At 40.3% G+C, this 10,933-nt stretch overlaps 1 protein-coding gene across 2 annotated transcripts; it reads right to left on the bottom strand.

The window, feature by feature from the left end:
- Nucleotides 1-6,823: 6,823 nt before the first annotated feature.
- Nucleotides 6,824-10,459, bottom strand: COXFA4L3 (cytochrome c oxidase associated subunit FA4L3). 2 transcript variants are annotated; one of them, XM_087704227.1, is made up of 5 exons: nt 10,391-10,459; nt 10,179-10,230; nt 9,849-9,934; nt 8,976-9,036; nt 6,824-7,284 (listed from the first exon to the last, which is right to left on the bottom strand). In XM_087704227.1, the coding sequence occupies exons 2-5, from the start codon at nt 10,209-10,211 to the stop codon at nt 7,213-7,215; spliced, it is 252 nt and encodes an 83-aa protein (XP_087560353.1). In that variant the 5' UTR covers nt 10,212-10,230; nt 10,391-10,459; the 3' UTR covers nt 6,824-7,212. The 2 variants fall into 2 exon arrangements, with proteins under 2 accessions (XP_087560353.1, XP_087560352.1); XM_087704226.1 differs by lacking the exon at nt 10,391-10,459 and having other exon boundaries at nt 10,179-10,381.
- Nucleotides 10,460-10,933: the final 474 nt, after the last annotated feature.

The raw sequence follows: 10,933 nt of genomic DNA, 5'->3' as shown, positions 1-10,933 counted from the left end.
TCAAACCCGTAGGTTCCACCACTGAATATACCTCCTTTCCCATCTTACACTCTAGTAGGCATCTCCCAAACATCATCTTGTTCCGGACTTAAAATATGGTGCAACCTCTTAACAGTTATACAATACAATAGCAGAGTCGGAAAGGACCAGGCTCAATACAGAATCAACCATCCTTAAGATGAGAGACCCCCTCATGAATTTCTAAACCTTCAATAGACCTATCAGATGCACCGTGCAATTGTCTATGCAGTTCATTCCCTTTGTGTATAGAAAGTGTATACAAAGATTGTGCTGTATTCCGCTGGTGACTTCTATGCCTGATGCAGATGACAAAAATTGTAGGCAGGGGAATAAATCAAACTGATAGCAGCAAGGCAAGAGAGTGGTGATGCTCATTTAATGTGAAAGCTTTACTGGGCTTTCTCCAAGAGCTGATCCCTGCCAGAATCAATGAATTATTTTTATCACTGTGGTTAGCACTCTCCAGCTTGACCTGGAGCAACGAATGGGAACCGAAGAGAACCCATCATGTAGGAATGGCTCCCAGATCAGACAGAACTGTTAGGTCAGGACTAAGCCGACACCTTACAAGATGGCCAGATCTCTCAAAAGGTCAAGACAAAAAGATCTGGGGTTTAATGCCTGGAAAGTAGATGTTGATGTAGTTTTGGATTTCTGTAGACAGATTTTTCCATGTACAGTAGTACATTTTTATCACCAGTAAAGAAACAACTTATCTCTAATTGTCTGTGTAATGGTATATGTGGGAATGACACAGTAAGGTTTATGTGTCCAAAGGACGTGTTTATTTGACTTGAAATGAGCATAGCAATAGCAATAGCAATAGCAGTAGACTTATATACCGCTTCATAGGCCTTTCAGGCCTCTCTAAGCGGTTTACAGAGAGTCAGCATATTGCCCCCAACAATCTGGGTCCTCATTTTACCCACCTCGGAAGGATGGAAGGCTGAGTCAACCCTGAGCCGGTGAGATTTGAACCGCTGACCTGCTGATCTAGCAGTAGCCTGCAGTGCTGCTTTTAACCACTGCGCCACCTTGGCTCTTGGAGCATGGTCATCAGCAGGAAAGAAAGAGCTGACTTAAAAATATAGACCTTCGCGTGGCCTGTCTAAATATTTGGACCAGCAGGTTTTGACCAGTTCTGGAGAACCGGTAGCTGAAATTTTGAGTAGTTCAGAGAACTGGTAAATATCACCTCTGACTAGTCTTGCCCCCATCTATTCTCTGCCTCCGGAGTCCCAGCTGATCGGGAGGAAATGGGGATTTTGCAGTATCCTTCCCCTGCCACACCCACCAAGCCATGCCACGCCCATCAAATCATGCCCACAGAACCAGTAGTAAAAAATTTTGAATCCCACCATTGCTGCAATGAGCCTACTTTTGTTGTGCAAATTGCAGTGTCATATCCACTGTGGAGAAATGGAGACATTGGCAAGGCAAAAAATAGCTGATCCTTTTGCTGAGAATTCAACATAAAGTAGAGTTATCCTTCTCTGACAAGAAACAAGAGACTTTCTGATTTACAACCTTTTGTTTCTCCAAGATCTGGGAGAAGCTGTGTGAGCAGGGTTTAACCTTTCGATGGTGTGCCAGTGGCAGTGTAGTGAATGATACAGATGAACCAACATTTGATTTGATTTATATCTATCTATCTATCTATCTATCTATCTATCTATCTATCTATCTATCTATCTATCTATCTATCTATCTATCTATCATCTATCTCTCTATCATCTGTCTGTCTGTCTGTCTGTCTGTCTGTCTGTCTGTGTTCCAGCATAACTCTGGAACACCTCAAGCTATTTCAACCAAACTTGATATACAGATGACTTACTCTCTGGAGAAAAATACTGTGGGGGTAACACACCGCTAAAGCCCCTCGGGGCGTGTGTTCTGTTAAGATACAGCCTGTTGTGCCGTACTGCCATACTGGCTTCTACTGTACAGCGTAGTGGAGTTGCCATGGTAACAACTTCAGAGTACTCCACAAGGGAATTCCCTCTGGTAAGGGGGAAAATCCAACATTAGAAATTATGTTTGTTCCCGACATTTTCCACCTATAAATAAATACCCAGCCAACACCGGGTTACCAGCTAGTTAAATATAATTTTATGATGGCTTGTCAATAAAGTGGCTGATTATTTCTCCCTTTTGACTCAAAAGTCTGAATTTAATAGCAATGTTGGGGATCTCTGGAGCTGCGCTGAAAGCTCTTGATGTCCACTTGGAGTCCTGGGCTTGGAGCTGTGCACTTACAGTGCAGTGAGAGAAACTCCACATGCTGATCACTAACGAAAAGCGTGCAAAGTGGGATGTGCGTTTTAAAGAGCAGATTCGTACAGGCAACGCCATCTATCCTTTCACAAACCTGCCTAGTGTAACTAGGGTTCTAAAGTGACCCACTTTCAGGGCTTGCAAAATTCACAGAACTATAAACTATGATGATTGTGTTGCATGGACGCAGGCAACGTGTTCCTTACTGCAGTGATGCCAAAATACGCACCGTGATGTCATAACACAAGTTGCACCCTTTCGTGCTTGCACCGTGATTCGTGATGTCACACAAGGGAGATTTTGCATCGGTCACAACACCTGCTTTGTCATCCCCCACCCTTCATGCTTACAAAGACTTATAAGACTGTGAAGGCTGCTTTGCCACACCGGCCAAAAATGAGCATCTTCAAGAACCTCCCTCAATCCAGGATTTGATGGTACTGAAGTTTGGAGTAAGATGCTCTCGTGGGGCCCTTCTTCTTGTCTACAAATCAACCAGGGCTTGTCTAGGAGTGGATAGTTAACTAGAGGCCCTTTAAGACTTGATTGCTGCTCTCTTCAACCTTTGGACCCAACCCACACAGCTGCCCAGAGACATAGTCAAAGATATGGAAACTAGTGTATTGTTGAGGATCGTAGGTCGTCCAGGCAACCAAATTTCAAGGAAATAGAAATACCGTTGAGCGTGGTCTTTACTCATCGTTAAACATATTTTTGTGGCTGCTTCCTCCTATTTATCTGCAGCACGTACGCATATGAGTCAGCTATGTGACAGACACACCACTCCTTTCACCACCCAAAGGAGGAAATGAAATCTTGGTTTTCTTGCTACCTTTTCAAACCTAAAACAGCAAGAAGATACAGCACCGACTGTATAACACATGAAAAGACCAGCTGTAGTATAGTTGCAGATCCCAAAGCAGGAATGGGTGGAAAACTCTTCAGGAGGGGAACAAAACTTGGTCTATATATTAAATAAAATAGAATCCACATTCTCCTGTCCCCAGTCCCACCCCACAGGCTCTTGCTCCTATATGGTTCCACCACAAAACCGCGGTAGAGTAAAGTGCGCTCGACGAAAGCGCGTACGTGACATCATCACAGCGCGACGAAAACAGCACGCTGTGAGCGGTAAACTTAAAATTAAGGCGTAAATCTAAACCTAACCCCCCAAACCTAACCCTAAACCTAACCCTAAGCCTAACCCTTAACCTAACCCTAAACCTAACCCTTAACCTAATGCTAAACCTAACGCTAACCCTTAACCTAACCCTAAACCTAACCCTAACGCTTAATGTAACCCTAAACCTAACCCTAACCCTTAACCTAACCCTAACCCTAACCCTAAACCTAACCCTTACCTTTACGTGAATCGGCTTGCTTTAATTTTATTTTAATTTTAATTTAATTTATTTTTAATTTTATTTGTCGCGCTGCTGATGACGTCACGTACGCGCTTTGATCGGGCGCACTTTAGTGGACTGCGGTTTTGACGGGTCACGCTCCTATATAGGTCCTAAAAGCTCACAAGGCTGCAGAAAGAAGCGAATATCCGGTAGTTCTCCTGAAAACCAGCTTGCTTTTCCTCAGTGGTCTCAACAGCAGGCATCAAACCTTAAAGGACCTCTGGCCCAAGTAACCGCATACTCATAAGGAGCCTTGCTTGATCTGTTGACTTAGTTTTAGCTATGCCATTGATCCATCATCCTTGAATACTGAAAAAGAACAGGGCTACCTGATTTGCAAACCCAATTCTTTGCTGTCCACTAATGATTGCCTAATCTTTTTTTTTTACAAATCAGGTCTGGGCCTTCTAAAAAAACCGAAAGTGTTTCCCCGTTGACTTTGTCTCGCAATGCGCTTCACCGAATCAACGGGAGCATGTCGTGGAAACAGGTATTGAGGTCTCTTTGGAGATTCTCAATCATCCAGGTCGTGATTGTCCCAAAGATGTTTGTTTTCCAAAAGGCAACTGGGCTTCCTTGTTTTTATTTTCTTTGAAAACATTTCGCTTCTCATCCAAGAAGCTCCTTCGGTTCTGAAAACATTTTCAAGTCAACAACAAACCAAGAAAGACCAATTGCCCTTTTGGGAAAAAGCGCTTTTGGGATAAGTATTGAGGTGATGCATCTCATAAACTCCGGCTACCAGATTTCTGTTTCATCAGGTCATATTTTTTTGGAGAATTCATTTCAGTCCCAGCATTGTGAAATCTTTGAATTTAACTCAGGGACATGTAGCCTTTTAGTTTTGGGTTTTGTGATGTGTACGGCCAAAATCGATTTACTTCTGTTTCCTCCTTTTAGCTGTAGACAAATGTCAACTAAACTGCAAGTGTGGGCTTGCCCCAAATAACCGCCAGTTGTCCTTTCAAAAAGCAAACTACCGAAACTAGTTTGTGAAATTGTTTGTAAGCCGATGTCATACAAAGGAAACTGTTTAGAAATCTGGAAGGTGGTGACAAAAAAATCCTGGACGATGTCTTTTTATGGAGTTTTAAAAGTAGGCTGGCAAAAGTTTTGAAGACTCCTTTAAATGACCAAACAGTGAGGGAAAGTCAAATCCTAGCATAGGAATTTTTCCTAGCATAGGAATTTAGCATAAGGACGCAGTGGCTCAGTGGCTAAGACGCTGAGCTTGTCGATCAGAAAGGTCAGCAGTTCAGCGGTTCGAATCCCTAGCGTCGCGTAAAGTGAACTCACGTTACTTGTCCCAACTTCTGCCAATCTAGCAGTTCGAAAGCACGTAAAAAATGCAAGTAGAAAAATAGGAACCACCTTTGATGGGAAGGTAACAGTCAGTGGTGGGATTCAAATAAATTAATAACCAGTTCTCTGCCCTAATGACAAGCTAGGTAGGTGGGGCTTGGTGGTCAAGTGTCTGGGTGGCCATGGCCAACTCAATGTCACTCAGGTAGATGGGTGCTTTGCCATAGCTGTTAGAATGTAATAAGGGTTAACCGGAGAGGCAGTTTCTGTAAGCAGGGCAATAAAGATGAGGCTAGAAACACCACCAGAATGTTTGGTGTTGCAGGAATGCTTCCTGCCCTCCTTACAGGATTAGCCCTGTAAAGTGGGGGAAAAAAAGAGATTTCTTCCAACAACCAGTTCTCCGAGTTGCTTAGAAAGTTAACAACTGGTTCTCCCGAATAGGTGCGAACCGACTGAATCCCACCACTGGTAACAGTGCTCTGTGTGCCTTTAGCATTTAGACATGCTGGCCACATGACCATAGAGATGTCTTTGGACAGCGATGGCTCTTCGGCTTTGAAATGGAGATGAGCACCGCCCCGACTAGCACATATCTACGAGGGGAACTTTACAAGCATAGGAATGATTTAAAAGTCAAGATTGTGCAGAGCAAAAATAAGGAATATTAAGTTGGATCTTCTGTCCAGGGGTAAACTATTTGCCTGATACCTCTGATAATTCCTAATGAACATTCAGTAAAAAAGTAGGATATGATTTCTGGATTGTGTATAGATAAAAAGTTATGAGGGGGAGAGATTTTTTTTTAAAATGTGCAACTATAAAAGTGGATGAAAAGTTAGTATATATCTTTTAAATTTTGATTGGGAACTGTCCAGATTTAGTTGAACGATGGGCGGCTATATAAATGTTTTAAACAAACAAAGAAATAAACAGCATTTTAGCTTATGTTCGGTATAAGGAAGGTTGGAAACTTTTATTATTGTACTTGCTGTCTTTTTCTTTTCTCTTATACTTTTTTTCTATCCTTTTTTCCTTTTTCTTTCTTCTGTACTTTTTCTTTTTTAATGTTTAGTTTGTATTCATTTTTACCATATTTATTAAAAAATGCCAATACAATTATTTAATTAAAAAGGAACCTGGAAAGGTAGCAGTTATCTGCAGTCCGTCAAGTCATTCTTGCACTCAAGAATAATTAAGTAAAAACAAATGTTGCATCATCTCTCTCTTCTTCACCCCCTTCTTTCTCAACATCATTCCTTTTTTTCCCCAAATAACATTTGTTTTTAAAAGATTGTCTAAGCCCATGCCCTTTGGATTTTCTGAAGCACAATTTATCATTTAAAAAACATATTTCTTGATAAGAGAGAGACTTCATTTTCCCCACCTAACGTTTCCTAGAAATCTTATCCATGTAAAATCAAGAATGTCTATGGTAAGTGAGTAGGTCAACTGTATCAGATGATAGTTGTGGCCAAAGGGGAAGCAAGTGTAGAAATTAGCATGAATGTGGATTAAACACAAAAGTGAGGGATCGGTTCAAAAGAAGCATCTTGATTTGGTTTATTGCTACAAAGAAAATGAACGAGGATAGAATTGCAAAGCAAATACGTACAGAAAAAGTAAGATGAAGGGGAAAACCAAGAATGGTCAGAGGTGGCTAAACATATTGTGGCTTATTGATAAATGAGCAAACCATCTTAGGATGTTGGATGAACAGAATGATGCAAAGGATTGGGCAACCTAGATCCTTCCTTGAAGACGATATAACAATCTTTTTTTAATGCTCCCAAATAAATGAGAATCGCAATGAGACCTGATAAAATACTCAATTCCAAGTTTATTGAAAACATAAACGACAACGTATTTTTTTTTTCCTAACAACAACCCAACTCTTTTTAAAACTCCCGCATGGAGAAATGCTGGTTTGCCTTTTCTATGAGAAACAGGACAGGGTTCAAAAACAAATTTACAACAAGCCACCCTTGAACATGTTTTTTTTTCTTTTCCCCCCCGTAATAAGAGTTCTAGGCTGGGCGGTCTGTAAAACCAACAGTAATCTCCTCCAGAATCCCAAACATCATGGAGAGAGACTCTAAAAATGTAGCAGAAGCATTTCCGCACACTGGTTTCCATCCTCTAGTCTGTGCAGAAATGATTCCACTAGATTCAGAGAGTGCCGTTTTGGAAGTGGGGTGGTGGGTCCTCCTCACCCCTTGTAAACTTTGCGGACCTCCTCCAGTTCTCGGATGGGCTCCCATTTCTGACGGATTGTAAACAGCTGCCGTATAAGACAAAAGATTAAAAAAGACAAAAGATTAACAAGCTGGCTGGCATTAGGGATTTCTCCTCCCCCAGCCCCCAAATATCACTCATATTAGTGTTTCACATTACAGAAGAGGTTATGTAAAATAAGATTTTTTAAAAAATTCCTTGCCGAGATGGCAAAATGGATTGCTTCGATTCGAGATAAAGCTTTGGATTTTTTGCCATGGGCACCAATTTCTGTTTGATAAAGATGAAAATGAAGATTTGACTTTGGGATTTGATGATTGGATATCTTCTCTTTATAGAAATACGGCGTATTGTTGGAGTTTAATAAATATACGTTTTATTTTAGTTCCTTGTATGTTTTTTATATATTGGTTGCGATGTGGATTTGTGGAGTTAGAATTCATTTATTAGTTATTTGTTTTATTTAGACTATGATAGTATATACTGTTATTATTTTTTGATTGTTTCAGGTACAGTATATATCTTTTCTATTTTAGTTTTGTTGAGGTTTTTTGTTAAACTAAAGCAAGACTGTATTACAAATTTTAATTCTATCTGTATTGAAGAGAATTGGAACTCCCATTTTATTTTCTTGTTTTATATTATTATTGTTTTTTTTAGTGCCACTTTTTAAATTCCTCACTGTCCCTCCTCCCCAACAACAATTTTGGTTGTAATTTTTGCTCCAACTTTCTCTCTTTGAAATTTAATACAATTCTGTCTTCTATGACTTTTATTCCGTGAGCTTTGACACCATTATGGATGTATAGTTAGTGTGTGTGTGTGTGTGTGTGTGTGTATGTGTATGTATGTATGTATGTATGTATGTATGTATGTATGTATGTATGTATGTATGTATTATGTCACATTTGTGTTGCATTTGTGCTGATAAATAAATAAAGGGAGACTAGTATAGATCTATTTCAAGCTATTTAGCTCTCATCAGCTAGCCATACCCTTACTGGGATTTGAACCTGGGCTGTATTACATATTAGGCAGTTGTGTTAGCCATTAAGCCACAGGCTCTCCTCCTTTATCATATATATATATATATATATATATATATATATATATATATATATATATATATATATATATATATATATATATATATATATATATATATATATATATATATATATATATATATATATATATATATATATATATATATATATATATATATATATCCTTTGGATGGGAATAAACAAAGTCCAGCATTTTGTATCGAATTCGATTGGAATAGTTTAACCAACCTGATCACCACTTAATGACAACCTACAATTCTATTTATCTATTAGCCAATATTATTAGCACCAAATACTAATAGCACTAAAAGTTAATATAGCTATCTATTACATATCTGAAGGTTTCTTAGTCCTTGATTCTAGATCCTTTATAATACAGTCCAGGACTTGTTACCAGAGATGGGTTCCTACTGGTGCGGACCGGTTCAGATGAGTAAGTAGTAACTCAGCCTGCCATACCACCGAACCAGTTCTATCGGCAGTGACGCCATCTTGATTTTCGGTTCTGCGCATGCACAGAACAACCTTCATTGCCAAAATGTATTTTTTTCCCTTTTCGAATGTTGTGCGCATGTGCAGACTTTTTAAAGCTGGAAATGCTCATGCACGGATAATTTATTTTTTTTGGCGTGCCGGCAGTAACCTACCCCTGCTACCCCAAGTTCATTACCTTTTGAGGTTGGGTGGGATCCACTTTTTCCCAAGGTTCAGGATTGTGCCACCTATCAATACTAAAAGCAAAAGGCAGCATTTATTATGGATGAGATAAAAAATAACCTTTAGCTAACCGACAGCTTAATAAAAACGTATTTTAGCTTCTTTTTTTTTTAAAGACTCAATAGCACCCACTCGACTTATTTTGAAGTCAGCATCCCAGACTTCCACTGACTTTACTTTGGCTGAATAATTTAAAACTCTGATTTTAATGTTAATTCAGAAAAACAATCCCTTTAGAGAGTAATATGGAAAATCTGCTTATATACCACTGAGATACAGATAAACAATTTTCTTTTATAGTCATCTGATTCTTCCTTCGTTGCATAATGAAAAAAGTTCAGCATCCAACTACAGATAAGAGCATTTTTAAACCTTGTGGGCTTTAAAACCTAAACACAGTTCTCGCCGAGCTTTATTCCTAATGTTCCATTGGAAAAACACATACAAACACACACAGACACACACACACACAAAGACACCGCGACTGAAATAGAAAACATTTTAAAATTAGAACAAATTCTTCTGTTTTCTGTGTTAGAGGCTTTTCAAACTTTCCTTGAACAAGACTCTTGTCAAAATGCCACTTCCTCCTTGAGAAATAAAACGAACAGGAGCGAAACATTTGCTTTCCCCTCTGTCTGATTTTTATTCCTTGGTCTTGTGTCAGCATCTTCAGTCCTCGGGAGGAAAAATGCTATTCCTTTGCCTGTTACCCTCATATCCCATTTATCTTAAATTAAAACAACAACAATGGGAAGAACCTGATCCCGAAGAAAGGAGAAGAACCGTCTTTAGGGTGAAGAATAAAGAAACAGGTGCTGCTTACATGATATCTGATCTTTTCAGGGCTCTGATGCCGGTATATGCCATCCCACTCAGCACTGTAGTCATAATCATTGCCAGAGGAATCAGCTGAAAGATACAAAGCCCTCCCTTAGCAAAGGGGATGCATCAAACTATCTATCTACTTCAGGAGAAAATGGGACTTGTGAAGGACATTTATCCCCAAATGTCTTTTCCCAATATTTCCTTACCCCTGGAGGGTTTACAGCCATAGCAACTTCCCATCCAAGGATGCTTCTTACCTTGCTGTGCTCAGGGTGGGCAATTTGATACCCTAACTCTGATTTGTCTAATACCAAAGCCCAAAACTTACCCCTTTATGCTTGTTCAGATACCGGAATGGCATGGTGTAAGCAGGTGCAACTCTGAGAGAAGCAAAAAGGGGAAAAAAGTTCCAAAGTTATCTCCGGGAAGCATCCTTTGGGTACCACGCTGGTCAGGTGTTCCCCCTCTCCCTTCCAATTTATCATTATACCCCTCCCCGGAATACATTAAAGAGCCCTTTTCCTCCCTCATCACAACAACCTGGTTAAGTAGAACTGCAGAAAATTTCAGTGACACGCACTTCTCCCTTTATATACCGTTAACGCCCAAGGGTGCTGGATGTGTCCCAAGTCACGTAGTAGCTCGGATGGGCAATTCATCCACCTACGGATACTATATAGGAGCATTGCACAGGATTAGGGTGCTCCCTGCTGGACGTGTGAAGCAATGGTGAGTGTCTTGGGTTAGTAGATAAAGTGAGTGTGAGCCAATTTTGGGGATGGTATTATAACTTCTGAGCTGCCTAGAGCTGTGATGGCGAATCTATGGCGCGCGTGCCTAAAGTGGCATGTGAAACCATGTTTCTGGCCATGCCTGTTTGTATTCCGGATTTCTGGCACACATACACGCATGCCGATCAGCTGTTCTTTGCACGTGCGGCAGTGCCGAAAACCGATGTGTGCATGTATGCTGGCCAGCTGATTGTCGGGTCCGTATGCACCACACAACCCAAAGGTTTGGCTTTTCTGGAGCGCGATCCCTTCGTCCGTGCGGCAGTGCCGAAAACCGCCCTGCGCATGCGAG

The sequence above is a fragment of the Thamnophis sirtalis genome, unplaced genomic scaffold, assembly GCF_051295495.1.
Source record: "Thamnophis sirtalis isolate CommonGarterSnake01/CBP01778 unplaced genomic scaffold, rThaSir2_p1.2 scaffold_2, whole genome shotgun sequence".
Lineage (NCBI taxonomy): Eukaryota > Metazoa > Chordata > Lepidosauria > Squamata > Natricidae > Thamnophis > Thamnophis sirtalis.
The sequence above is the reverse complement of the archived record's forward strand: the minus strand, read 5'-3'. Positions and strand labels throughout refer to the sequence as shown.

Bases quoted from the DNA above. Each gene is read 5' to 3' on its own strand.
- COXFA4L3 (XM_087704227.1), bottom strand. From the start codon at position 10,211: ATGCCATTCCGGTATCTGAACAAGCATAAAGGG. The intron at 9,935-10,178 runs GTAAGTTTTGGG...TGTATCTTTCAG, and splicing joins ATCTGAACAAGCATAAAGGG to CTGATTCCTCTGGCAATGAT. The intron at 7,285-8,975 runs GTAATGAACTTG...CTTATACGGCAG, and splicing joins ATCCCACCCAACCTCAAAAG to CTGTTTACAATCCGTCAGAA.